This window comes from Balaenoptera musculus, chromosome 3 (genome assembly GCF_009873245.2).
Source record: "Balaenoptera musculus isolate JJ_BM4_2016_0621 chromosome 3, mBalMus1.pri.v3, whole genome shotgun sequence".
Taxonomy (NCBI): domain Eukaryota; kingdom Metazoa; phylum Chordata; class Mammalia; order Artiodactyla; family Balaenopteridae; genus Balaenoptera; species Balaenoptera musculus.
Genome location: NC_045787.1, coordinates 165,409,310 through 165,436,023, shown reverse-complemented (window position 1 = coordinate 165,436,023; position 26,714 = coordinate 165,409,310). Strand labels below are relative to the sequence as shown.

General features: G+C 62.7%; 3 protein-coding genes across 11 annotated transcripts in view; 2 read left to right on the top strand and 1 right to left on the bottom strand.

Moving 5' to 3' along the window:
• Positions 1 to 7,791, top strand: part of EVI5L (ecotropic viral integration site 5 like) — a 29,553-nt gene extending 21,762 nt beyond the window's left edge. For 2 of the 7 annotated variants that reach the window (XM_036846032.1, XM_036846030.1), the window contains 8 exons: positions 674 to 814; positions 3,525 to 3,770; positions 4,788 to 4,839; positions 5,176 to 5,316; positions 5,398 to 5,553; positions 5,640 to 5,786; positions 5,865 to 5,960; positions 6,041 to 6,505. In XM_036846032.1, coding sequence (XP_036701927.1) covers positions 674 to 814; positions 3,525 to 3,770; positions 4,788 to 4,839; positions 5,176 to 5,316; positions 5,398 to 5,553; positions 5,640 to 5,786; positions 5,865 to 5,960; positions 6,041 to 6,372 — 1,311 coding nt within the window. In that variant the 3' untranslated portion in view covers positions 6,373 to 6,505. Of the gene's footprint in view, positions 1 to 673; positions 815 to 3,524; positions 3,771 to 4,787; positions 4,840 to 5,175; positions 5,317 to 5,397; positions 5,554 to 5,639; positions 5,787 to 5,864; positions 5,961 to 6,040 lie in introns of all 7 variants that reach the window. The other 5 variants (XM_036846035.1, XM_036846031.1, XM_036846034.1 and 2 more) reach the window with 5 other exon arrangements.
• A 2,994-nt stretch (positions 7,792 to 10,785) lies between these two features.
• On the bottom strand, positions 10,786 to 15,310 carry PRR36 (proline rich 36). Of its 2 annotated transcripts, none has more exons than XM_036846027.1 (6): positions 15,212 to 15,310; positions 14,391 to 14,665; positions 14,175 to 14,274; positions 13,830 to 13,942; positions 11,817 to 13,736; positions 10,786 to 11,615 (listed from the first exon to the last, which is right to left on the bottom strand). In XM_036846027.1, exons 2-6 carry the CDS (start codon positions 14,656 to 14,658, stop codon positions 11,101 to 11,103), a joined length of 2,916 nt encoding a protein of 971 aa, XP_036701922.1. In that variant the 5' UTR covers positions 14,659 to 14,665; positions 15,212 to 15,310; the 3' UTR covers positions 10,786 to 11,100. The 2 variants fall into 2 exon arrangements, with proteins under 2 accessions (XP_036701922.1, XP_036701923.1); XM_036846028.1 differs by lacking the exon at positions 15,212 to 15,310 and adding an exon at positions 14,943 to 15,164.
• A 3,659-nt stretch (positions 15,311 to 18,969) lies between these two features.
• On the top strand, positions 18,970 to 26,688 carry LRRC8E (leucine rich repeat containing 8 VRAC subunit E). 2 transcript variants are annotated; one of them, XM_036846037.1, is made up of 3 exons: positions 18,970 to 19,093; positions 22,480 to 22,622; positions 23,283 to 26,688. In XM_036846037.1, the coding sequence occupies exons 2-3, from the start codon at positions 22,485 to 22,487 to the stop codon at positions 25,530 to 25,532; spliced, it is 2,388 nt and encodes a 795-aa protein (XP_036701932.1). In that variant the 5' UTR covers positions 18,970 to 19,093; positions 22,480 to 22,484; the 3' UTR covers positions 25,533 to 26,688. The 2 variants fall into 2 exon arrangements, with proteins under 2 accessions (XP_036701932.1, XP_036701933.1); XM_036846038.1 differs by lacking the exon at positions 18,970 to 19,093 and having other exon boundaries at positions 19,120 to 22,622.
• Positions 26,689 to 26,714: the final 26 nt, after the last annotated feature.

Here is a 26,714-nt window from a genome sequence, read left to right as displayed (position 1 = left end):
ACGGCTGAGCCTCCGCAATACACACACACATACACACGCACACACACACACACACCCATTCTGGCCCCTCACGCTCTTCTCTGCTCCCACCTGCAAGGCCTGCCATCTTCTTTCACTCACCTGCTTCTGCTGCTGCCTCATCTTGAATGGCTTTATCTGGAAGCTTCTGCCCACTACCTAGTGGCTCTGAGCCTGGAATGGGGGGCCTAAGTTGGGTGGGCTGAAGGGATGAGGCTGGGGGGTCCTCGGGCAGGTGGAAGTCCCGGGCTCCAGGACTGGAGCAGGTCCCAGGAGAGATGTATCCCACCCCCCGACCAGGCCCTAAGGAGCCAGCCCTGAGCCTCTGGGCCCTTGGCTACCCCCACATCCCCAGCGTCACCAGCAGAGCCCAGCCTCTGCTGTGCCATGTGCCCTGGATAAGGACTTCTTTCTCCTCACCTGGGACAGAGGCTGAGAGCCAGAGCCTGGGCCCCGGGTGGCTGTGTTCCTCCAGGTTCCTCCCAGTGTCCTGTTCCTGCCGGTCCCCCCATCCCCAGGCCCCGTGGGGCGCCCCATCCCAGGCTCTGAGTGTGGGAGGCCTCACCCCTCTTCCTTCCGCCCCACCTCCACCCTCTGTGGGCCTCGCCTGGGGTGTGAGCAGAGGGTCACGGCCCCCTGTCCTCGCTGTGCTCAGGGGCAGGTGACACGAGCGCAGGAGGCTGAGGAGAACTACGTCATCAAGCGGGAGCTGGCAGTGGTGCGGCAGCAGTGCAGCTCAGCGGCCGAGGACCTGCAGAAGGCACAGAGCACCATCCGGCAGCTGCAGGAGCAGCAGGTAGCAGGCTGGGTGGGCGGGGCCACCCGGGCCAGGCCACGCCCCGTGCCCAGCTGCCTGCAGGGCTCTTGAGCAAATGGCTCCAAATCAGCCCTGCCTCAGCCCCTGGCCCGCCTGTTCCTTGCTGGGGGGCAGGGGACCCAGAGCAGAGTGCAGATTCTCCCCCACCCTCAGCAGCGAACTGCCCCACACCCAGGGGGGATCCCGTGTTTTCCGTTTCCCACCCCCCAGTAGGGTGTCTGGCCTACCACACTGAGAGGAAAGCAGTCACCCTCCCCGGCCCCCAGCCTCAGCACAGGAGCCCCTGGGAACGAGCTGTCCCTGCCGGGACCCCTCCTTCCACTGATGGGGCTGTGATTCCTTGGGGGAGCCCTGGTGTCTCCCCAGGGTCTGAAGGGCTGTTGGGCTGTTATCGAACTAAGCCCGGGTCCGCTCACCTGACATGCAGCAAAGCCAATCCACCAACACTCGGTTGTGGCGGAGGAAAGTAAAGCATCTATTGCAAACAAGGAGAACAGGCAGCTCCTCCTCAAAGGAACCCATAAAGTCCCCACTGGCTTTTAGGCAGGGGTTTTTAAAGACGGTGTTAGGGGAGAGGGTCCTAGGATGCATCATCAGCTCATGGACCTCCTTCCGATTGGCTGGTGGTGAGGTAACAGGGTGATGCTTCGGGAATCTCCGGCATCAGCCTTCTGGCTCCAGCCAGTCTGGCGTGCGCGTGCTTGTGTTCAGCATGCAGTCACTGTCTGCCACCTGGCTGGGGCTCTCAGTTTCTGCAGAACGGCTCAAAGATCCGTGTCAGACGGTTATCTGTGCCCCTTCAGGAGGACCTAGGCGTCCTGTGACCTACCGCCCTCATCATTAACCGCTTGTTGTGCTCTGGAACTCAGGGAAGGCCTAGGAAACTAAAGCCTTTTTCTACAAACAAGCAACGGGGACACCGAAGGGTTTTTGTACCCGGGAAGGCCCCACAGGGTCCTGCTCGGTTTCAATCCCCCCCTTTTCTTTGAAACTTGTCAATCCTGACGGGGGGGAGGGGTGGCACAGAAAGGCAGTAAAGTCTTGGATGGAGAGGTTAATCCTAAGCTTGGCAGGGGAACTCAGCTTTAGGGGGACTCAGTTTCAGGGCTTCCCCAGGGGGGCCAGCCATGCAGGGCAGGAGCTGGGACAAGGGAGAGGGTAACCCCTTCCAGCGCCCAGCACTTTGCCCTCAGAAGAGGGTCTGGCCTGTGCCTACCAGTCTGAGCCGGTGGGATGGGGGTGAGGGGGCAGCCCAAGTCTGTTGTGGGGTCATGAACTTCGGATGGGTAGTGGGAGGACCCATGTGCTGGAGCACAGCAGAGAGTCCGCTTCTCCCAGAGAGGGCTTTCAGAACTTTCCTCCAGCTGTACCCAGCAGGCTGCCTGCCTTATGTGGCAACCCACCAGCAGCTGCAGCCTGCAAACTCAGCATGCATGCCCGAGCGCAGGTCCCAGAGGGGCAGGGAAGGATGCTGCAGGCTCCCTGCGATCCAGGGCTGAACCCAGCAGGGCCTGGCAGTGAGCTGGGGGCGGGGGAGGGGGGGGGTCCCTGATTTGGAGAAACCACAGGGTGCTCAAGAAACAGTGGGTAGAGAGACGGAAGGGTCATTAGCTGAGGAGGGCCCCCTCACCCAGGCCTGGAGACCTGACCTGAGGGATGCAAGCTGATTCTTCGCTCCCAGGTACAGGGGGGTGGAACTTCACCGTGGCTCACCTGCATCCACCTCCTGCCCCGCAACTTCGAGTGCTGTAGCCCCACCTGGCTCTAAAGCAGCCAGGCCAGTGGGGAAACTGAGGCTGGGCTCACCCCGCGCATGGCATGATGCCCCCTCTCAGGCCAGTCAGAGAGACATTCACCTGCCACCTCTGAGCTCTGGCCTTTAGGGCCTGATCAGAGCTGGGTGAGGCAGGGAGGGCGGGCGGTGCCAGTGCAGCCCCTGAGCACGGTCTCCAGAGGCTCCTGGAGGAGGTGCAGCCTGGCAAGAGGTTGGCATGGGGCCCGGAGCCCTTCTGAGCCAAGGGAGAGCCACTGGTACCCATGGGCCTCAGAGACCCCCAGTGGTCAAGGGCAGCGAGCAGACCTGGGCAGCTAGGCAGGTGGGGGAAGAGGGTGGCGGCTGCCCTGCCAGGCTCCCCAGGCAGCAAGATGCAGGCCCCGCTCTGACCCCAGGGGCTGCCCTCCCCCACTGGCCAGGTTTGTTTTGTTTTGTTTTGGCTGCGCCACGCAGCATGCGGGATCCTATTTCCCGGACCAGGGATCGAACCTGTGCCCCCTGCAGTGGAAGTGCGGAGTCTTAACCACAGGACCGCCAGGGAAGTCCCACGGCCAGGTCTTCTTTATTGGGCCCACCCATCACCCCTGGGACTCCTAGGGTACCTTTGAGAAGCCCCTGGGCACTGACCAAGAAAGGAGTCTCAGCAAACTCTTTCCCCATCTGCCCCATGCCACCCTCACCCTGTGGTTAGGCCACAGGCCACACAGCAGGAAGGGGTCCCCGGAGAACTCACCCTCCGTCCTCATCCCAGTGATCCTGGGAACCAGTCACTGGTGTCCCTTTCCATGGCATCCTGAGGCCATGGAAAGTCCCCTCTGTTCCCAGGACCCCTAGGCACAGAGCATCAGGGCCCCCCTGGCATCCGGCCCCTCCGGCGGATCCGGAGTTTCTCCTCACCCCCCTCTCCACCCACAGCCCGGCCCTGGAGGTGGACGGGGTGGGGCCAGGCCTGGGCCCACAGCCGGCTGGCAGGAAGGCTGCCCACCTCTGGGCACAGCCTGGGGCCCAACGCAGCCCTCTGCCCGCCCCCAGGATAACCCGCGCCTCACCGAGGACTTTGTGGCCCACCTGGAGACGGAGCTGGAGCAGTCACGGCTGCGGGAGACCGAGACTCTGGGGGCCCTGCGGGAGATGCAGGACAAGGTTCTAGACATGGAGAAGGTGCGACTGGGCAGGTGCTGGGGGAACCCTGGGGAAGGGGAGGTGACAAGAGGCCCTAGCCAAGGAGAAGGGGCGGCCAGGGGGACCAGTGGGACAGGCCCTGGAGTCAGAGCCCCCTGCCCCAGCAGCCCCCACGGAGCTCAGGGCACCTCCCTCGGCCCCTGCCTCCTTCTCCTTGGTCTCCACACCAGGGTCTGGGCAGATGGGAAGTTGGGCCCCTCACCCTCAGACCCTCTCAAGCCCTGGAGGTACACACGTGCATGCGCACACACACACACAAGCATACAAGAAGCAACACGACTCCACAAGGGGTGTGCCCGCCCTCATGTGTCAGGCACCAGGCCACCAGTGCGGTGGCCTTCATGGGCTCCCTGGGCTGTATGTGTCCCCCTCAGGCCCTGGGTTCCAGGATTGGAGAGAGGGGAAGGGAAGGCCAAGGCCCAGGCCCATCAGGGCTGCTCCCCTCCATGGAGACACCACCCAGGGGGCCATCCTCTCCCACCTGCAGCCCTGCAGGGGGCACCAGGCCTCTTGGTCCCTTCCCAGCTCCTTCCACACCGGTTATTGTCTCAATTCCCAGTGCGCTGCCAGAAGGGAGGTGCCCCGGCCACCAGAGGGCAGCACTCACCCACTGGCAGGAGCCATGCCCCCCACCTCCAAGCTGCGCTATTTTGGGTGCCCTCCCAGGTGGGGTGTCTCTGCCACAGCCTTGCATGGGGCCATCGGCCTCTCGGTCCCCAACTGCCCGCCTGCCCAGAGCTGGGCTTCCCACCCCTCTCCCTCCACATCAGAGGGAAATGTGGGCCCAGTAGGTCTGCCACCACCCCCCCCACCCCAACTCCCAGACTCAAACAAGGGTCAGGGAGAACCTCATGCAGCGAGTTGGCTTTTGGTCCAAGAGGCTGGAGCATGAATCTCTCATCACTGAGCCCTTGGGAGGCCAGGATAGGGCCTAAGCCGGCCCTCAGTGCATCCCCAGGGAGACGGTGCTGAAATCCACGGTCTTCTCTGCTCCAGCTGGGCCAGGTCCCGGGTCTGGGCCCGGAGGGTGTGGATCTCAGATTCCCAGGTGGGTAGCGCCCGTCCTCTCCCAGCCCACCCAGTGTTACTAGCAGTCACATGGTGTGAGGGGGTTGCCCTAGGCCAGTCGTGCCAGAGAGCAGGTGCTGTTATTACACCGGTTTTACAGACCAGGATGTCCAGCCGGGGCGGCAAGGGCGGGGTCTCCTCCCCTCGGGCCTGGTCCTTGTTCCCCCGGCGCATCCTGGGGTCCAGGGTGCGCCCTCTCCCAGCCGGGCCGCCCAAGGCGGAGCGCAGAGGAGAGGGGAGCCGGGGCGTGGGGCCTGCGGGAAGGGCCGCGTGGCTGCGCAGCTCCCCTGGGCTCTGACCGCTCCTCTCCCCGCAGAGGAACAGCTCGCTGCCCGACGAGAACAACGTGGCGCGGCTGCAGGAGGAGCTGAAGGCGCTCAAGGTGCGGGAGGGCGAGGCCGTGGCCTCGGCGCGGGAACTGAAACTGCAGCTGCAGGAGCTCTCGGACACCTGGCAGGTGAGGGAGGGCCTCGCCCGACGCGCACGAAGCGGCCTCGGGGCTCCCAGGCGGAGGCCGACCGCCGACCTCTGCCCGCAGGCCCATCTGTCCCGCGGCGGCCGCTGGAAGGAGTCCCCGCGGAAGCTGGTCGTGGGCGAGCTGCAGGACGAGCTGATGAGCGTGCGGCTGCGCGAGGCCCAGGCTCTGGCCGAGGGCCGCGAGCTGCGGCAGCGCGTGGTGGAGCTCGAGACGCAGGTGGGCCGCTGCCCGCCTGGGGAGGGGACTCGGAGCCCGGGGCCGGCCCCGCGGCGAGGCCGTGACCCCCGCCCGTCCGCCCCCAGGACCACATCCACCGCAACCTGCTGAACCGCGTGGAGGCGGAGCGAGCGGCGCTGCAGGAGAAGCTGCAGTACCTGGCGGCGCAGAACAAGGGGCTGCAGACGCAGCTCAGCGAGAGCCGCCGCAAGCAGGCGGAGGCCGAGTGCAAGGTGTCGCACCCGCCCACCCGCGCCCGCGCCCCCGCCCGCCCCGCCGCGCCCCTTGACCGCTTGTCCCCCCGCCCCCAGAGCAAGGAGGAGGTGATGGCCGTGCGCCTGAGGGAGGCGGACAGCATGGCGGCGGTGGCCGAGATGCGGCAGCGCATCGCCGAGCTGGAAATCCAGGTAAGCGGCGGGGCCGGGGCTGGGGCCGGGCTGCGGGGCGGGACCCCGCGCTGAAGTCCGGCGACCTGGCCCGCCCGCAGAGGGAGGAGGGCCGCATCCAGGGCCAGCTGAACCACTCGGACTCGTCGCAGTACATCCGCGAGCTCAAGGACCAGATCGAGGAGCTGAAAGCCGAGGTGAGCGCGGGAGGGGCGTAAGAGCCCCGGTGTCCTCGGCCGGTGACGGGCCGGGAGTCGGCGCCTCGGGGAGCGGGAGAGGAGGGGGCCCGGCGGCCGGACTCCGTCCGTGGGTACGTCGGTCCACGCCTCCAGCGCGCGGGTCCCCCGCCCCAGGTGCGGCTTCTGAAGGGCCCGCCGCCCTTCGAGGACCCGCTGGCCTTCGATGGGCTCGGCCTGGCGCGGCACCTGGATGAGGACTCGCTGCCGTCGTCGGACGAGGAGCTGCTCGGCGTGGGCGTGGGCGCGGCGCTGCAGGACGCGCTCTACCCGCTGTCCCCGCGCGACGCGCGCTTCTTCCGCCGTCTGGAGCGGCCGGCCAAGGACAGTGAGGGCAGCTCAGACAGCGATGCCGACGAGCTGGCCGCACCGTACAGCCAGGGCCTGGACAACTGAGGCAGTGCCCCGCGTGCTCGGAGCCCGGGGCCGCCGCCTGCCCGCTCCTTCGCCGCCGCCCGCACTTAACAAACTCCAGGCCCTCGGTGGTCCCGCCCACCCCGAGGGCCAGGACCAGCGCGGCAGGGCGCAGAGGGTAGGACCGAAGTCTGGGGATCCTGAGTCCCCTGGCAGGCCCACTCTCGCCAGCAGTGTTTACCCATCTTGGTCTGTACCCCTCTGGGCCCAGTTACCTGGAGGGTCTGCCCCTCTTAACAGCCAGGGCAGGGGAGGACCCAGGGGTCCCAGGACTGGAGGAGCAGGAACGTCCCCCCTCCTAGCTGGCCTCCTTCTGGGACAAGGGTGGCCCGGCTGGGAAGGACCCAGGAGCTAGAGGAGGCCTGAGGAAGAAGAGGCCGCCCTAGGCCTGTCGTTACCACCCCGAACCACCCACGGGACCCTTGGCCTCTGGGGACAGATGGCCAGGCTGGGTTTTCCTGCCTGGTGCAGGCATTGTGGCCCCTGCGACAGAAACCAAAGCCCCCCTACTGTGTGCAGGGCCGCGCAGGGTGTGAGTGGCCAGCCGGAACCAGCCAGGGCCTGGGTAGTGTCTGTCCCTGCTTCCTGGGGGCCAGAGCAGCTGTAAGGAAGTGAAGAGACCCCCCCTCTCCCCAGCACACCACATCTTCCTCTGTGACAGTCCCATCGCCCCAGCCTGGCCAGTGATGAAGGGGCTCCCCGACCCAGCTAGCCTCCTCTCCAGGGCGTCCCCAGCCTCCACTTCCGTTCCTTCTCAGTATCCCCGGCCCCACTCTCTGGCCAGAGCCTGGCCCCAGGGGAGGAGGCCTCCCAGGTGAGTTGCCTCCCCGCGCCTGCTCATGGTGGTCCCGTGGTCTCTGCTGAGTCAGAACCAAGAACGGTGCCAAAATCCAACGATGCCCCCAGACCCCTACCCCCTGGGGCCTCACGCCCCTCGGGCTGACCCTCTCGGTGCTCCTGGAGCCTAGAGCAGCATCACAAGCAGTCTCCCCGGCACTTCCTGGGGTGGGGATCCATGCTCAGTACCCCCTTCCCGGTCGCCCACTCCTCAGTGTAACAAAGCCTGGGGACCAGGGTGGGCATCCGAGGGGCTCTCCCACGTGCCCCCCACACTGCCCACCACCATTTTGCACACTGCCTGTTCACACTCCACATGTCGCCCAGGCGGGAAAGATGGAAAATAAAGTGTATTTACACAGTCACGGACAAGGGATGCTGAGCGGGGCAGGCCTTGGGGTAGGGGAATCACCACAGCCATGGGTCCCCGGCCCCTTGTCCAGTGAAGCAGCGGGGAAGCGAGCAGGCTGTCCTTGTCCTTGGGAGCCTCCCACCATCTAAGAGAACCAGAGGTGGAGATCATAGCAGGCCAGTAGCGGGGGGCCAAAGAGGCTGTCCAGGTTGGGTGCCGCGTGGGAGAGGAAAGGACATTCACACGTACAGTGTGAGCATAAGTGTGGGCGTCGGAAGAGACGGTTAGTATTGTAGGAACGAGTCACCAAGGACCTGGGACGTCAGGCGTATGGACAGACCCTTAGAGGAGGGCATTTTCAGGAGGGTGGCTCTGGAGATGGGGAGGGAGGATGGGCCATGATTTCCCACCTGGGTGACTCAGCTGGGGCCTCCCCTGAGAGACACAGAGGAGTGAAGGGTCTTAGGGCCTCAGGAAGATTCAGGATCTGGTTTATTCGGCACCCACTTCCCAAGGCCTTCCGGGTGCTCCACTGTGCCTGGTTCTGAGGGATTCCAAGTGTAGTGGAGCAGACAGACTGGGGTGGGGGCGGGGATTAGCCTGCACAGTAGTGTGGCAAGTGCCTAGACGAATGTGTAAGGAGATCAGGGAAGGCTTCCTGGAGGAGGTGTTGGGGGGGGGGATCTGCAAGGGCAGAAGCATAACGGTGAGACGTCGCAAGGACCAGCAGGAGGCACATGAGGTCTGTGAAGAAGGAACAGGAGAGAGTGGGCATGGCCAGACCGGGAAGGGGCTTTTCTAGTCAGGAGAAAGAGTTTGCACTATGAACTAAGAGCGCTGGGGAGCCGTGGAGGGCTTAAGTGAGAGGGGCACCATCAGGTAGACTACAGTGTTAGGGGGCAGTACAGAGGCAAAACAGCCAGGCAGTGGGGGTTCCCAGAGAGGCAGCATCCTTTGTGGGGTTGCCCATGGAGCTGAGGCAGAGTCCCAGCTAGCACAGGGGTGACAGAGCCAGGAATGGCAAAGGAAGGCTTCCTAGGAGGAGACATTTAATAGGTGCCAGCCAGGCCCTACCCTCTACACCCAGTGTGGACCCACCAACTGTCCCCCACTCTGCTGCCTGATACCTGCCAAGCGGCAGGGCAGGACACTGGTTATGCACCAGGACAGCCGAATCCCAGTTCTATTCCCTCCCACGACAGCTCCTGTGGGCCCATGCATCATTCCCATCACACAGATTTAACACTGAGACCCTGGCAGTTGCTGTCTGCCTCTCCTGCTGCCACCGGGTAATTCCACCTGGCTGGCTGCCAGGAGGGGGCACGGCCTTGGGGGAAGTGTCTGAGGTTCTGCCCTGCACCCTCACAGGGGCTGGCCTTGGAGCCCTGGCTGCCCAGTATGTCAGGAGTCAGCCCCTACCCTTGGGCTTGTCTCAGCATCTGGAAACAGGGACACCTGGGTCCTCACCAGGGCCCAGCTTAAAAAAGGGACCTCTGTGGACTTCCCTGGCAGTCCAGTGGTTAAGACTCTGCACTTCCAATGCAGGGTGCATGGGTTCGATCCCTGGTCAGGAGAACTAAGATCCCACATGCCACTAGGTGTGGCCAAAAAAAAAAAAAAAAGGAACTTCTGTAGTTTGCCACCTAACTGATTGGCTCCCAGGGGTGGAGGTGGCAGTGTCCCACTGCGACAGCGCCAATGTCTCTTCAGACCCCAGGTTGGGAGGCAGCCGCTTCTGGGGTGGGGGACAGGCAGGACTTGGTGATTCCTGTCTGACAGGAACCTGGCTTCAGGGACTGGGTCTAGGAGCAGAGATAGGGTTGAGGGCCCAACACAGGGTCCCACTCTGTCCTTCTACCTGCCCCGGGGATTGTGGTTCCCCTCGGGCCTCCATCATTCTTGGTATGAAGCATGACACCCTCAGGGAGGGAAGGTGTAAGGGGTGCATTTCCGGCAGGGGCACTTGGAAAGAAGAGCCTGCGCTGGGGCTTAAAGGGTCCAGGATCAGGGTGACTGGACTGTGGGACGGCAAGGAATTCTGACTGGGGGAGACAAGTGAAGACATTGGTTGGCTCTGGTGAGGACCCTTGACTCTGGGACACAGGCAAGAATGCCTGGCTGGAGGGGCTTGGGGAGGACACCCGAAGTTGGGATGAAAGGCAAGGCCCATGGTTGGGAGGCACAGAGGGGCATGATGAGGGCACCTGGAGAGGAGTGGGCATTGTGAGGACTCCCTGATCTCCCACCCAGCTTTGGGAGAGGCTGCTCCTTCCCTGCAGGCCCTCCTAGTGCGGTCCATCCAGGAGGCAGGGAATGCCCTTCATGAGCCCTGGACCCAGCTGCAGGCCCGCCTTTTGCACTGCAGCCTCCTCGGTGAGCAGAGGGCAGTGCACGCGCTTGAGAGGCCCTGGAGGGACCCGAGATGGCCATGGGTCTCAGGCCACCCCTGTCTCCCTCCTACACCCCAGGGTGTGCAAAGTAGGGCGGTGCACACTGTGAGGAGGGACCTCAGGAAGGGGCCCCCCACCTTCTCCTTGGATCCAAGCAAGCCTTTCCCACGTGTCTTTCCCCTCCCCCCAGGAGTGCCCGCTCCCCTGGCCGAGCGTGGGAAGAGCTTGGTCAACTGGCCACACCGCCCACGCCTTGCTCACTCGGTCGCGCGGCCTCACCTGGGCCCCTCCTGCACCTAATTTTTCCATGAGAAATTGGGCATGAGAAAACCTACGTTCACGAAAGCGGGTGGGTGCGCGGCGCTGGACCACGGGGACTCGGCATCGCCTGGTCCCACCCCAGCCCCTCCTCGCGCGCCCCTATCCTCAATGGAGAAGACTCAAGGCCGGGGAGTGTTCGGGAAGGCCTTCAACCAGAGCTACAACCTGCTGTGCACAGCTGCCAGCACAGCCCGGCCCAGCCCCTCTCGCCGCCCTGCGGTCAGCTGCGCCGCTGGAGGGCCCCAGCCCGCGACCGCGAAGGCGAAAGTGAACAGGCTTCAGTGTCCCGGCTTTATTGCAAACTCGGGCTGCGCGCGGTAGACGATACACTGGACTCCGGGCAGGGCCTAGGCCGAGTGAGGGACGAGGCTCGAGGGGAGCGGGAGCTTGTCCTAAGCCAAAGGGGCGGGGCTCAAGGGTGAGCCTTGGCCAAAGGTGTGGGTGGGTCGCAAGCCTGGGCCAAAATTCTAGGGCTCTAAGGGGTCTGAGACCAATCCACAGGGAGCCGGACTCCAGGAGGAGGGGAGGGGGAGATCTAAGACAAAGATGTGCAACCTGAGGGACGGATCCTAAGGCAGGGGTGGGGCGGGTGGGCGGGGCTAGGGTCTGGCTCAGTGGAAGGTCTCCACCTCTACCACGGTCCAGTCACCCTGCGGGGAAGTCACGTCATCCGGGGAGAAGCTAGTGACTGACGTGATGCTGGCGCGGGACTCGTCCAAGGGAGACAATAGTTCGGCCCAGCGGCCCAGTTCGGCGTCGCTGAGCGCAGTGCGGGCTCCCCCCGCGCTGCCGGCACCCCCCGCGTCCCCTGAGCCACCGGTGCCGCCCGCGGCACCCTCGGCCGCAGCTAGCAGCAGCGTCCGGCTCAGCAGGTGCTGCACGACGCTCGCCTGCAGCGCTCCCAGCGGCAGCTCGCCCAGACGCGCCGGCTTCGCGCCCCGCGAGGCCGCTCCAGCCCCAGCCCCAGCCCCAGCCGCCGCCTTTCCACCGCCCGCGCCAGGCCCGGGCCCCGGATCCAGCGCGCCTGTGGCGGGAGTCGCCGACTCGGGCCCTTCAGCCTCGTAGATGGTGCACAAGCCGTCAGCAGAGCCCGACCCGGCAGCAGGAGACCAAGGCAGGGGCGCTCCTGCGGGGAGAGGAGCCAGGCTGGGCAAAGGGAGCGGGAAGCCCCGCCCCCGACACAAGACCCCGCCCCTTCCTTCAACTCCGCCCCCAGACCCAAAGGTCCTGCCCCCCGAGTTGTAAAGCCTCGCCTCCGACCTCGCCCTCCTACCGTCCCCAGACCTCGCCCCTCCTACTGGTCCGCAGTGTCCGGAGGGCTGCTTACCTGAGGTGCCGCGGATGGCCAGCGGCGGAGCGGAACCTCGGCTCCAGGCGGCCGGGTGGCAGGCGGCGAGCTCCGCATCGGCGGGCGGGGAGGTTGCGGCGCCGCCCTCGGGCCCACTGTCGTAGCCGCGCAGCTCTTCGGGCGTGCTCGTGGCGCTGCTGCTGTGGCCCGCCAGGTCCGGGCCGCTCAGCGTACTGGACGGGCTGCGCGAGGGCGGCGGCGGTGGACCCGGGGCCAGAGCCAGGGTCAGCCGTGGGCCCGAGATTGGGGCATCGGGACCCGGGGTTGGGGGGCGGCGTGGGGCTTGCAGAGGGGGTGAGGCAGGGGGAGAGGGAGGGGTCTGCAAAGCGGGCAAGGCCAGGGAAGGTGGAGCCCGCGGAGGGGGCGTGGCCAGGGGAAGTGGAGGGTCTTGCAGAGTGGGTGAGGCAGGGGGAGAGGGAGGAACTTGCAGAGGGGGTGAAGCGGGGGGAGAGGGAGGGGCCTGCAGAGGAGGTGAGGCCCGAGAAGGTGGAGCCCGCGGAGGGGGCGTGGCCAGGGGAGAGGGAGGGTCTTGCAGAGGGGGTGAAGCAGGGGGAGAGAGAGGGGCCTGCAGAGGGAGCGAGGCCAGAGGAGGTGGAGCCTGCAGAGGAGGCAAGCTCTGAGGAGAAGGAGCGGCCTGAAAGGGAGGCGTGGCCAGAGAAAGTGGAGTGTGTGTGGGGGGCACGGCCAGTGGAGGAGGGGCCTGCAGAGGCTGTGAGGCCAGAGGTGATGTCTGTATAGGAGGAGTGGCCTGTAGAGGGGGAGCGGCCAGAGGCGTGGCCAGGGGGGAGGGTGAGCCTAGAGGAAGAGCACCTGGCAGAGAGAGTGTGGTCAGAAGAGAGGAAGGGGGAGAGGTCTGTGGAGGGGATGTGGCCAGAGAAGGGTCCTGTGTGGGAGGCGTGGCCAGTGTATAAGGCGTGGCCTGAAGAGGTGGAGACAGAGAAGGACCGGCCTGCGGAGGGGGCGTGGGCAGAGCAGAAGGAGCCTGAAGAGGGGGTGTGGTTAGGGAAGAAGGCGGGTTCCTCAGAGATGTTGCTTGAGATAGAGGGGCTTGTAGAGGGGCAGTGGCTGGTGGCAGAGGACCCGACAAAGGAGGTGTGGCCAAGGGAGAGGGGAGAGCTGGAAAAGGGGGTAAAGCCAAAGACGCCTCGGTGGGGGGCATACTCTGCAGAGCGGGTGAAACTGATGGAGGGACTGAAGTCAGAAAAGTGGCCGTGGCCAAGGAAGAGGCGGATACCTCCGGAAAAGATGTACCCAGCTGTGCGGGGGGAGCTTGCAAAGGAGGTGTGGCCGGTGGAGAGGGGAGGGTCTGCAGAGAGGGTGGAGCAGAGGGAAGAGGGGCTAGTGGAGGGGGCGTGGCCAATGGGTGGATAAGGGACTGGGGAGGGGGCGTGGTCGGCGGAGATGGAGGGAGCGAGCCCCGCAAGGGAGTGGCTGTGATATGGGAAGGCGGTGCAATAGGACAGGGTAGGGAGGAGGTGGCCAAAGGAGGAGAAAAGCCCTGTGCAGGGACTGCGCCCTTCCTTGGGGGTGTGGCCTGCGGGGGGCGTAGAGCCTGCAGTCCTCTGGACTTGGGCTGCGAGGGATGCCCCAGAGCCCGGGGTGTTCCAGCCGGGGAAGCCCCGGAGCGGGCTGGGGAGGACAGAGGAGTGGCGCTGGAGCCCGTGGGGCGCAAGGTTGGCCTCTGGAGGCCCCCGCCGGCGCTGGGTCGCCTCCTGGTGGCAGGGCTCCGCTCCGCGGCGCTGCGCTCTGGGGCGCTGCTCACTGATTTCCTGGAAGCCTCGGTCGGGGGCCGGGGCCGGGCACTCGGAGCTGCCCGGGGGACACCCACCTCAGCGCCCGCAGCCCGGGACCGACGGGAGATGGCCGAGGAGGAGACGGCTGGAGTGGACCCAGAAGAGTCTGGGGACAAAGCAGAAGACCGAAGGGTCGCCGATACTTCTAGGCTGGTCCCTCTCACATCCGAGGAACCCCCTTCCTCCCCAGATCACGTACCTCTCCGTGCCCCAGCGCTCAGGGCGCTCCTTCTGGGCCCTTCAGGGGCTTTTCCTCTGGCCACAGGTTCCTCAGCTGGGGGCCGGAGCCCCTTCTGCCCAAGAGGGCCTGGCCTGGGGACAAAAGGGTCTGCGCTCAGGACAGCGCTCCAGCTCCTTGTTTCGTCTCCCAAGTCTACATTTCCCCATCTGTGAAACGGGGCATATGCCCTCTCTGCCAACCAATAATAGCTTTCACCAATTTGCGCCCAGTGATGAGCAAGTACTCCCACACACTTTAATTAAAAGCTTCCAGATGGAGACACTAACCCTTGCCCAAGGCACCAGGGGAGAGGGGGCTTGTTACCTGGTGGGCCCGCTGGCATGCCCCGAGCTAGAGATACAGCCTGGGCCTGGGGTCTTCGCAGGGCCCCGCTCCCCTCTCCCAGCTGCTGGGGGCCTGGAGGCTGTGGGGAGAAGGCCGAGTCAACGCAGGTGCCCCGGAAAGGAAGGGGAGGCTGGTGCCTCAGAGGAGAGGGGGGCAAGAAGATGGGGTCCGAATCAGGAAAAGAGGTTGGAGTACCTGGGCTCCGGGGGCCTGTCCCAGCACTCCGCAGTGGTCCCCCCCGGGGAGTAGCCTCCGGGAGAGCGGCTCCCCGGCTGCCCCCCGCTCGCTCTGCCAGAGGCCCTCGCCCTGAAGCTCCCGCTGCTCCCAGAACTCGAAGAGCTGCGCTGGTTACGGGGGGAGGGGGTCGTGGAGACCCTGGGGGCTTGGGGGTCGGAAGGTTGGGAGGGCGAGAAGAGGGCGTCCGACCGGCGGCCCCTGCCCTGGACGTGTCCCTCTTGTCCATCTCGCACCTGATGAGGAGGCAGACCGATCAGCATCCCAGGTCCTGGACAGCTACGCTGCCTGCAGGGATCTGGGTCCTGGCACCTCTCGGCTCTTTCCCCAGCGTCGCCACCCATGGGTGCCCAAACCTCTGCCTGGATCCACTTCCTTCCCACCCACCCACCACTCACCAGCGCAGCTGCTCATGGCTGTCCCCAAGTCCCACCCTCACCGCCTTCCTCCAGGCCATGCCAGCCTCAGCCAACCCCCCTGCTCCCTCTCAGGACCGGAGATCCACCCCCCTACCCCTCGCCTCCTCAGGGACCCTGACCACCAGCGTCGGGACAGGGGGCTGCCACAGGTTCCAGATGAAGGGGACGGGAGCACACGCCCAGGTCCCCCTCGCCAGCCACCAGCGCCGTCCCGGAGGGATGTCGGCACCTGCCGGGAGGAGGAGCGGCCCTGGCTGCCCGCGCACGGGCTCGGGGAGACAAAGAGCCGCGTCCCGAGCCCTTCCCCTCCCCCAGCTGGGCCCTGGTCCGCGCCACCCTTCCACCTGCTCGAGCCGAGCTCACCTTGGGCTCCGGCCTCCCGCCGCTCCACGCTGGGTCGCCTGGGGTGGGACAGGGTGGGAGCGCCGCGGCGGCCGCGAGCGGAGGGCAGGCGAGGGGAGGGGGCGGCGGGCGGCGGCGCGGGGAGGCCGTCCGGCCCCTCGGCGGCGGGCGGGGGAGAAGGGGGCGCGCGCGCTGGATGCAGACCCGGCAGGCAGAGGCGGGAGCGCGCCGAGTAGGGCGGCCGGGAGCGCGTAGGAGGGAGGGGCTGGTTCTCCGCGGCTGCGCCTGAGGACCCCAGACACCCAACCGGTCGGGCTTCGGGGGGAATCCCTTGGGGTCCCGGACTCAGCCTAACCTCCTCTCCCCACCCCCTGCCATACACACCTGCCCCGGCCCCCACCCCAACTACTTGGCGACCAAGGCCCGCCTGGACGCGGATAGGCTGGGCCCTGGCAACCAGGGGGCGGGACCATCGCGCCTCGTGCCCAATTGACCAATCCGGCCGCTCGGTGTCCCAGGCCCTCTCCCCGCTTTTGCGACCGCAGAGGCGGGCCCCCCAGGATTCTTGGGGCTTCCGCCCCTCTCATACCCAAAGGGTTTTCACAGACTCCAGGAAACCCCGTACCTGGTTGGGCTGGGGGGACTGGTGGGAGAATGCAGCCCTGGGAATGTAGGGGTAGACCCCAGATTTGGGGGAAGAGAGGAAGAAAGGACAAGAGGGAGAGACAGAGGATGGTGAGAGATGACCCAGCCTTCTGCAGGGCAGAGCACCCCCCACTCGCCACACCCTCCCAGGTCACACGAAGTCAAGTCAGCAAAGGCTTCCTGGCAGAGCCGGGCTTTGGGGGGATGAGATTATGGGGGTCCTAGAGGTGTAAAAACGGGTGCATGAGGAGCCGGGAAGATCCCGTCCGAGGTTTCCCAGCCCAACCTGAGGGAGTGAGAGGTGTCATTTTGGTGACCCGCCAAACTGGTGCAGAGGCCTCATGGAGGACCTTGATAGGAGACTGTGGCATTGAGGGGGTTGAAGCGAGAAGAGGAAGATGGCCATCCTTAGCTGCCCAGAGCTGGCCAACAGTGCCAGGTGCCCTCTTGCACCTCTGCTTATACTTAAGACCACATGGCTCCCCACACACACACTGTGCTCTCTGCCCCCAAGCCCCATCTCTTCAGACTCTTAGCGACTCACTACCCCATCCCAAAGAACCAGCTCCCTCTGCCTCACCCCTTCCCCCATCACATTTGTACATACACACACACACACACACACACACAGAGTATCCACCGTATGATTCCATTTATATAATATTCCGGAAAACACAAGCTAATCTATAGTGACAGAAAGCAAATCAGTGGTTGTTGGGGACCACTGGGGGAGGGAAACTTTTGAACCACCAATTGAAGCCACTCTGATTGATTCCTGACCCTCAGAAACTATGTGAGACAATAAATTCTTGTTGTCTTAAGGTGCTAGGTTTGGGGGCAATTTGTTACACAGCACAGTAATATGCAACTACCTCAGGCTCACAAAACCTTAAAAGCTGGGTCTAAAATATCAAGTGTTGGTGAGAATGTGGAGAAATTGGAACAGTTGTGTACTGTTGGTGGGAATGTAAAATGCTGCGACCACTGTGATTCCACTTATATGGGGTCCCCAGAGGATTCAAATTCATAGAGATGGATGGTAGAATGGTGGGTGCCAGGAGCTGGGGAGAGGAATGAGGAATATGAGTTCAATGGGGACAGGGTTTCAGTTCTGCAAAACAAAAATAGTTCTGAAGATGGATGGTGGCGATGGTTGCCCAACACTGAATGTACTTAATGGCACTGAACTGTAAACTTAAAAATGGTTAGGATGACAAATTCTATGTTATGTGTGTGTTCTACCACAATTGTTTAAAACCTGGACAGTGTCCATGCGAGAAAACTCACAAACTACCTGTGGGAATGTAAAGGGGGCAGGCTTTCTGGAGGACAACTGGAAAGCATTGTATGTGTGTCATATGACTGAGACATTCCTCTCAAGCGTCTGTACCTGTGGCGGTGCCATACAGCTCCTTCCATATCTCCTGAGCACCCACAGTCCCCACCTGCAGGAAAGTCAGAAGTGTCAGGGTATTAACACTCCCTCCATCCCCTTCTCCAGAGCAGCCCTCAGCCATGACAGGCAGGAGCTGGTGCATCAATGCTTCAACTCCCTCACCTCTTGGGTGGGAAAACTTGGAGGTGCATCCTCCACCATCTCCCAGAGCTCCCCAGCACAATGGAACCCCAGTTGCCCATATTGGCAGCCTGCTCCTTCACCCTCATTAACACTACTGGCTTCCTTCCCTTCCCCACTCCCTCACCTTCCAGAGAAACTATTTGCATCTAATTCCTTGCCTCAGGATCTGCATCTAGAAGGGCCTGAACTAAGCATCCATCCGTCCATCATTTACTGAATGCTCACTGTGTGCCAGGCACCATCCCAAGTGCTGGGGACACAGTAGGGAACAGAAGAGACACGTGTCTGGGGATCATGGGGCTTCGATTCCAGTCACCACCGAGACTCTTACACAAGTGTGCAAAGCGTCGTTTATGAAAACACTTATCCCAACATAAAGCTGGAAACAAACCGCCAGGGTATGGATCTCAAGGAGCTTCTCCCGAGGCTAGAGGAAAGGGAGAAACTATTCACCTCAAAAGGCCCCTGCCCCTTGCTACCACTTCACCCCACCCTACTTTGTTATATACACAGCATTTGTCACAAGCTGACATTATCTTGTTCCTTACTTATTTGCTTTCTTACCTCTGTCTCCGCCCACCCCACCCCACCCCCAATCCACACACACACCAATAGAGCAGAAGCTCTGAGAGAGAAGGTAACCTCGCTTATGGTGTCCACACAATGAAGGTTTGTCTTTGGGCAGCCTGTGGTCGAGCCCACAGGGACTTCTTCAAGGGTTGCGCCCATTGCAGGGTTTCACAGGGGAACCTAAGCTTAGGGGATCCCAACCCTCAAGGTTTCGGAGTGTCTCTACTCTGGTGAACTTGTTTTCTTTTCCCCATGGGAGATGGGGTTTCACTCTGCCACCTGGTCCAGGTCCCCTCTCTCCCCTGAGTTTTGCAGACAGGGCAGATCAAGGTCAACTGTCGTCTAAGACCCAGCTCAGGCCTCCCAAAGTGGGGAGGAAATCGTGGGCGGGGGGGGAGGCAGAGTCTCCCTTTGAGAAGCCGGTCTCCCAGACTGGACTCCAACCCCGGCTCCCAGAGCCCTCTGACCCCCGTGCCCAACCCCACCGGGACCCGGGAGCGGCTCACTCCCTCTCCTCCCCCAGTGGAGAGCTTCCCCTGGCTGGCTGGTCAGAGCAGGAAGGGGGAAGCGCCCTGCCCTCTCTTGGGCCCTGGTCACTGATTCCTTGGTTGAGCCTCAAGGCCAGGTAGCTGCACCTGGGAGTGAAGGGAGGAGGGGGAGGAGGACTTCCACGCGTTCCTGACAGGGTCTGTACAGCTTGGCTCGCGGAAGGGTGTCTTCAGGTCGGCTTTGGGAGCCCAGCGCCTCCAGCCCTCCTCAGTTTCCCCCGTGCCAGGTTTGCCCCACGGAAGCGGAGCCCAGAATTCTACGGTCCCTGCTCCTCCGACCAGCCCCTCGCCCACCTCGGAGACATCAGGATTAGGATCGCCCTCCTCCCGCGATCCCGCGGTACCAGGAGTCGGGGGCGACCTGTGAGCGCCCTAAGGGAGGCGGGGCCGAGACGGCTAGTGGGCGGGGCCGGGAGGGGCGGAGCTGCTCCCGGCTCCTGTCCAGCTCGCCCGCCCGCCCGCCCGCCCTGACTCACCCGGCCCGTCCCGCGAACTCTGCGGGAGTCCCGGCCGCTCCGCTCCCAGGGACACAGGAGTTGGAACAAGCGTCCGGCCCGTGAGGTGAGTAGGTGGCTCTCCGCCCCTGGGGACCAGGTGGCGGGGTGAGGATCTGGCCCACGGGAGGACCGCCCCAGGTGCGGCTGGCCCTGTGACCTGAGCCCAACGCCGTCTGGGGCACAGAAGGAGCTGGGGGGTGGGGTGGGGGGTGCAGAGAGAGGCCCCGCCCTGGCTAGCCCAAGGGCGCCTGTCAGGGAGCCCGGCAGGCCTGGCCAAGGACGGAGTGAAGATCAACAGGTTGGGGTCCACCCTGAGGGTCTTGACCATGTTCCCCTCTCCTCTGCTGCTGACGACTCAACCCTGTGAGCCCCTCAATTCCCAGAACCCTACCACTTGGGAGCCTCACCAGGCTGTCCCTTCTGGGACTCTTGAACCTCAAGACACCCCAGACCCCCCTAGTCCTGGCAGGACAGCTTGGAAAAGTACTGGGTTGGGAGTCCCCAGGCCTGGGGCCCAGAACAGGATCTGCTACTACAGGGCCACCCTCCCCCACCCAGGCCACAGTTTCTCACTTGTGTAAAAGTCCAAAGTTGGACCCTGTGTCCTCCAAGACCCATTTCAGGGCTGACAACAGTCACTGTTTCTTCTTCGCCCCTTAGCATGGGCTGTGGGTGGGGGCGGTGTGGGATGGGGCGCTGGACCAGGAGCACCCGCCACCGCCACGTGTTCAGAGGCAAGCTGGGGGCTTGGGGAAGGCCTGAGAGAGAAGCAGCAGCAGGGGTGAGGCATGGGTGGGCGGAGCTAAGGCTGGGTAAGGGGCCTGTTCCTGGCCCTAGGCTGAGGAGGACAACTCAGCCTGCTGGGCAGAGCACATCCTCCCTCCATGTCTTCTCTGCCTGAAGGAACCCCTTCTGAGGTTCTTTTGGCAAAGATGCTTCATCTCAGCGAGACGTTCTCGCTCAACAACGTGATCAGACAGACGGGACTTGGGGGTCTCGCCTCGAATGCCACTTGTCACAAGCTGTGACACCTTGAGCAAGTTATTTCACTCTCCTGAGTCTGGAAAACGAGGGTCCCAACATCCACGCTCCCAGAGCTGGGATAAAACGAGACACTGAAAGCATCTGGTGGCCATAAGTTCTCTGCCAACACACCCCCATGAAGCCTTCTCCCCAAGCCCTCCCACCAGCCCTGTTCAGACACAGGGGGGCCAGCCTTGTGTCTGGGGAAACTTAATGGTAGGTTCGGGACAATCAAGATTGAGTCATGGAGACAAATAATGATAACCCCATGTCTGCTTCTGAGGCTGCTGTGTATACACTTTGCTCTGTGGGCGCATCCTCTGGGCCATCTGCTGGGGACCCTGGGTGTGTCTCTGCCTTCTTGCCTTTGATTGTGGACCCGGGATGACCAGTGGGGAGCTTCCACCATTGTGAGATGGGTCCTGAAGGGTGGCAAGGACTCGGGGGCAGGAAGTTGGTCCCTGCCCGTCTGTGTGGCATTTTTGCTAACAGTTACCATTCTCAGGTGAAGCAGCTAAGCAGTGTCCCTCGCAGGGGTAGGTGGCCAGGGCAGGGAGAACAGTGGGTGGCCAGAACTGGAAGAGGGCATATGGCCGGCTCCCTGGTCCTGGGTCTCTCCTCAACTTAGTGTGTACTTGCCCTTTGTACACACATGCCCTGAGGTGCACACTGCAGAGTGCCCCCAGGGTGTCCCTTTTGGTGGCTGCAATTTGGCTCCTGGGGGCTGTTGAGCCGCCCTGAGTGTGTTTCTAGCAGATTCCCTGGTGTTTGAGCCTGTGATGCACTGGAGGCATCTTTACTCGGCTTGTTGTTTAGGACAGGGTGTGAAACTGAGCACAAGGGATGGGCCATTGGGTGAGGGATCCTGTGCTCTGTCTGCACACCCCCTTGCATGTGCCGGCTGCCGGGTGAGTCAGGGCCTGAGTCAGGGGGCCCCGGAGACTGGGTGTGGGCAGGCGTGTCCCTACCCCTTTCCTGTTATCTCTGGTACTGAGGTGGGAGCCTCTGATGGGATTAAGGGGGTGTGGCGGACTGCCCCGACTTCAGCCTGGTGGGCGGGGCCTGCATCCCATATCCCCGCCCACTTCCACCTTGTCCTCACTCAGGAGTAACCCTAAGGCCTTCAAGGGTTGTGGGGACCAAAAAGGGAGGCAAGGAGGTGTCAGAGCGATTGACTGAGGTGTGGGACAGAGGCCAGGTTCCCTCCCCCCCCCAGGAGATGGGTGGGAGGCTGGAGGACCGGCTGGTCGCCCAGATGCCTCCCTTCTTTGCCCAGCCTGTGCCCAGTGACAGGCTGTCAGGATGAGGACCGCAGGCCGCAGGAAACCTGAGTGATGTAAAACAGGATCTTTATATTTGGGAGCATGGATGCTGGGGAGGGAGGCAGACTGCCTAGGAGCCCCCTCAGAGGCGGTGAGGGGCTTGCTGCCTCCCTTTCCTTCCCCGCTCCAGCCTCGGAGGTGGGGGGAAAGGCTCCCGACTGCCTGTCAGGGAGGGTGATGTCCCAGCCCGCGGCCTGCGCCCCCGTGTGACTTGCGCCTGGTTGTCTGTATCTGGAATAATGATACCTTGGTCTAAAATGAAAGCCAGGGACAGACAGAGTGGGCTGGCCGCCCAGGAGCCTGGCAGCCCAGCCCTGTCCCAGTCGTAGGTGTCACCCTGGCTCTCTCCCTGTGAGTTTTCCATTTCCTGATCCTCTGCCCCATCCTCGCGCCCCCCTGCCCCTGCCTCTCAGAGGCCAGGTCTCTGTTTCCTGCCGCAGATCCTAGGCACTTGCCCCACTAGAAACGCAGGTGTCCAAGTCACTCCCACCCCCCAGGGCTGACCAGCCTTCAGCTTTGCCACTCCCTGCCCCTGGGGCCCGTAACCAGAGCCAGGCTCCAGCCGGCTTTTCCGGTTGGAGGTCGGAGGTGGTGCCCGGAGCGCCCCTGAAGGGGGTGCGGGGCCCACGCCCCGGAAGTCCCGGAGTCTCTGGGACTCTCTCTGGTCCAGTGGTGGAGGAAGCCGGGGCTGGCCGCCTGGATTCCGGGTACCTGGGGTCAGAGAAGCAGAGCGAAGTGTTTCGGATTGGCGTCAAGGGTGGGAGGAGATGCCTGGGCTCCCGGAGAAGGCCGCACGGGCACGCTGTGGGGCAGCGGCCCCGTGGACTGCCCCTCCTGAGCTCTGAGAGGGCAGGCAGAGTCCGACCGGGGCAGGGGTCCCTGGGAGCAGAGGTGGTGAAGACAGTAGTTGCCCGGCTCCAGGAAGGAGGCGAGGTCTGTGGGGGGAGGGGAAGGAAGCGCACAGCTTGTGGGTTCTGCCAGAGTTTGGCAGGGCCGAGCGCGGAGTGGGAGCAGATGCGTGTGTCTGGCTCTTCTGGGGACCCGGCACCAGGCGCGCTTAACTGAGAGTCTCTCTCTGCACCCTCCACTTCCTGCCCTCCCACAGGCGGGATGATTCCAGTGGCGGAGTTCAAGCAGTTCGCGGAGCAGCAGCCCGCCTTCAAGGTGCTCAAACCTTGGTGGGACGTGCTGGCCGAGTACCTCACCGTGGCTATGCTCATGATCGGGGTCTTCGGCTGCACCCTCCAGGTAAGGGGCGGGGCAGGGGCGGGGTCTCTAGGGGCGGGGTCTGGGAGGTTCCGGAAGTCTTCCGTTATTGTCTCTTAGTTCTGGAGACTGGAAGTCTGAAATCAAAGTGTTGACAGAGTTGGTTCCTTCCGAAAGTTGTGAGGGAGAATGTGTTCTACGCCTCCCTTCTAGACTCTGGTGGCCTCAGGCATTCCTTGGTTTATAGATAACCTGTATCTATTCTCCCTGTATATTCTCCCTGTATCTTAAAAGCATCTTCCTTGTGTGTATGTCTGTGTGTCTGTGTGTGTCTGTGTCCAGATTTCTCCCTTTTATAAGGCCAAAGTCCTATTGGGTTAGGGCCCACCCCCCAATGACCTCATCTTAACTTGATTACATCTGCTCTGCAAAGACTATTTCCAAACAAGGCAACATTCACAGGTATTTGGGGGTTAGGACTTCAACATCTTTTCGAAGGACACAAATCAACCCAGCTCTTTTTTTCAGACAAAGTCGGATGCTCAGAGGTTTATTGACTCTTCCAAAGCTGGGGAACAAACTGGGGACAGTTGGGGGTTGATGGAAACCTCTCTTGCCTTCGGCCTGCTTCCTCCCCCACCCCACAACTTCCCAGGCCGCCCCAGATCCTTCACCATCTTCCACCCTCTCTCCCATCCCCAGGTGACACAGGACAAGATCATCTGTCTGCCCAGTCACGAACCCCGGGAGAACTTATCAGAGGCCCCGTGCCAGCAACTGCTGCCGCGGGGGGTCTCCGAGCACATGGGGGACCTCCGGGAGTTGAGCGGCCTCAGGAACAACCTGGACCTGCAGCAATACAGCTTCATTAACCAGCTCTGCTACGAGACCGCCCTCCACTGGTACGCCAAGTACTTCCCCTACCTGGTCGTCATCCACACGCTCATCTTCATGGTCTGCACCAGCTTCTGGTTCAAGTTCCCCAGCACCAGCTCCAAGATCGAGCACTTCATCTCCATTCTGGGCAAGTGTTTCGACTCTCCGTGGACCACGCGGGCCCTATCCGAGGTCTCCGGGGAGAACCACAAGAACCCTGCCGCCGCCAGGCGGGCAATGGTGACCATGGCAGCAGCGGCGGCAGGACCGGGGAAGGCAGGTGAGGGTGAGAAGGAGAAGGTGCTGGCGGAGCCCGAGAAGGTGGTGACGGAGCCACCGGCTGTCACCCTGCTGGACAAAAAGGAAGGTGAGCAGGCCAAAGCCCTGTTTGAGAAGGTCAAGAAATTCCGCATGCACGTGGAAGAGGGGGACATCCTGTACACCATGTACATCCGGCAGACGGTGCTCAAGGTCTGCAAGTTCTTGGCCATCCTGGTCTACAACCTCGTCTACGTGGGGAAGATCAGCTTCCTGGTGGCCTGTAGGGTGGAGACCTCGGAGGTCACGGGCTATGCCAGCTTCTGCTGCAACCACACCAAGGCCCACCTCTTCTCCAAGCTGGCTTTCTGCTACATCTCCTTCGTGTGCGTCTACGGGATCACCTGCTTCTACACACTCTGCTGGCTCTTCCACCGGCCCCTCAAGGAGTACTCCTTCCGATCTGTGCGGGAAGAGACGGGCATGGGCGACATCCCTGACGTCAAGAACGACTTCGCCTTCATGCTGCACCTCATCGACCAGTACGACTCACTCTACTCCAAGCGCTTCGCTGTCTTCCTCTCCGAGGTCAGCGAGAGCCGCCTGAAGCAGCTCAACCTCAACCACGAGTGGACGACCGAGAAGCTGCGGCAGAAGCTGCAGCGCAACGCCTGGGGCCGGCTCGAGCTTGCCCTCTGCATGCTCCCGGGGCTGCCCGACACGGTCTTCGAGCTCAGCGAGGTGGAGGCACTGCGGCTGGAGGCCATCTGTGACATCACCTTCCCCCCAGGCCTCGCACAGCTGGTGCACCTGCAGGAGCTCAGCCTGCTCCACTCGCCGGCCAGGCTGCCCTTCTCCTTGCAGATCTTCCTGCGGGACCACCTGAAGGTCATCCGGGTCAAGTGCGAGGAGCTCCGAGAGGTGCCCCTCTGGGTGTTCGGGCTGCGCGGCCTGGAGGAGCTGCACCTGGAGGGGCTCTTCCCCCTGGACCTGGCCCGGGCGGCGACCCTCGAGAGCCTCCGGGAGCTGAAGCAGCTGAAGGTGCTGTCGCTGCAGAGCAACGCCGGCAAGGTGCCCGCCAGCGTGACCGACGTGGCCGGTCACCTGCAGCGGCTCAGCCTGCACAATGACGGGGCCCGCCTGCTGGCACTGAACAGCCTCAAGAAGCTGGTGGTGCTTCGGGAGCTGGAGCTGGTGGCCTGCGGGCTGGAGCGCATCCCCCATGCCGTCTTCAGCCTGGGCGCACTGCAGGAACTGGACCTCAAGGACAACCACCTGCGGTCCATCGAGGAGATCCTCAGCTTCCAGCACTGCCGCAAGCTGGTCACACTCCGGCTGTGGCACAACCAGATCGCCTACGTCCCCGAGCACGTACGGAAGCTCCGGGGCCTTGAGCAGCTCTATCTCAGCCACAACAAGCTGGAGACACTGCCCACCCAGCTCGGCATGTGCTCTGGCCTCCGCCTGCTGGATGTCTCCCATAACGGGCTGCACTCCCTGCCGGCCGAGCTGGGCCTCCTCCAGAACCTGCAGCACCTGGCTCTCTCCTACAACGCCCTGGAGCTTCTGCCCGACGAGCTCTTCTTCTGCCGCAAGCTGCGGACGCTGCTCCTCGGCTACAACCAGCTGAGCCAGCTCTCGCCCCAGGTGGGGGCCCTCAGGGCCCTCAGCCGCCTGGAGCTCAAGGGCAACCGGCTGGAGGCGCTGCCGGAAGAACTCGGCAACTGTGGGGGGCTGAAGAAGTCGGGGCTCCTGGTGGAGGACACCCTTTACGAAGGGCTGCCGGCAGAGGTGCGGGACAGGATGGAGGTGGAGTGAAGCCAGGGAGGGGCAGGTTGCGGTAGAGGCCTTCCGGATGCTACCATCCTGGAATCTCTACCGTTATCTTCAAGGGAGGGGGCCAAGTGAGCCCAGGCCAGGAGAGGAGGAGCAGACGTGGCAGGCTGGTGGAGCCCAGGCAAGATCCTGGGATTGGTTTGTCTGGGAGGCTGTGGATCTTGGGTGGAACATCCTGGAGGGATTAACTCAGTCATAAGACTCTCAGAGCAAAACCACACCTGTGTCTTTGGCTAGCTGGCCCGCCCCCAGCCCTGGGCCAGAGCTGCTGCTGCCCCCAACCCACTCCGAACATTCTGGCTCAATCAATGCCACGTATGGGGGTGGGGCTCATCCCAATGGGATTTCAACCCTCTCTCCCTGACCAAAACAGCTTACATCTGGGGTTCTCTCCCAAGGAGGGGACACAGACGCAACGGACAAGCTCCCCCCTCCTCCACCCCCAACTTGGATGTTAATCCCCTATTTATAAGTTGTTTGCTATAGACACCTGAACTCAGAAAAATGGTTTTCATATTTGACTAGGCATCAAAATCAACATCACCAAAACAAAACATCCCAGGCCCCACCCCTGAAAGACTGACTCAGGAGGTTCAGCTGGAGGCCAGGAACTTGCCGGTAAATATAAGCATCCCAGGTAATTCTGACACGGACGGTCACAGGCCTGTGTGTTGGTAAATGCTGACCTGCAGAGTAGATATCTTGGTGTCTAGAGGAGGGATTCTCCTCCCTCTAGAGGAGGGATTCTTTTTTTTATATCCCTAGATGCTTTGAGAAATCTGATGAAAGCTGGGCACCTCCTTCCTCAGGAAAATGCTCACGTACACATACATGAAAAGTTCTGCAAACAACTTGAGGCAATCAACAGATTCCCCCAGATCCCCTAGAGGGCTGTTTATGGACATCCTAAGGATCGGGGACCCCAGGTTAAGAACACCTGCTGTGGCGGGTACATTTTTCTGAAAACAGGCTGGAACTTTGTCTTTCAAATGTTCCCTGTGCGAGGGAGTGTATATCAGTGGGTGCTTAATAAATGATACTAACTATGAGAACTATAATCTTGGTCCCTTGTGTCCACTCCTGTCATAGTCTAAGCCTTCGATTCCACCAGACCAAGTACAGGCAAGTGGCGACAGTCACATTCCAGAATCAAGGGTATGAGTC

Coding starts and splice junctions, on each gene's coding strand:
- PRR36 (XM_036846027.1), bottom strand. CDS start 14,658: ATGGACAAGAGGGACACGTCCAGGGCAGGGGCCGCCGGTCGGACGCCC. Junction 13,737..13,829: donor GAGCGCTGGGGCACGGAGAG/GTACGTGATCTG, acceptor CTTTGTCCCCAG/ACTCTTCTGGGTCCACTCCA. Junction 11,616..11,816: donor GGCCATCCGCGGCACCTCAG/GTAAGCAGCCCT, acceptor CTCTCCCCGCAG/GAGCGCCCCTGCCTTGGTCT.
- LRRC8E (XM_036846037.1), top strand. CDS start 22,485: ATGATTCCAGTGGCGGAGTTCAAGCAGTTCGCGGAGCAGCAGCCCGCC. Junction 22,623..23,282: donor TCTTCGGCTGCACCCTCCAG/GTAAGGGGCGGG, acceptor TCCCATCCCCAG/GTGACACAGGACAAGATCAT.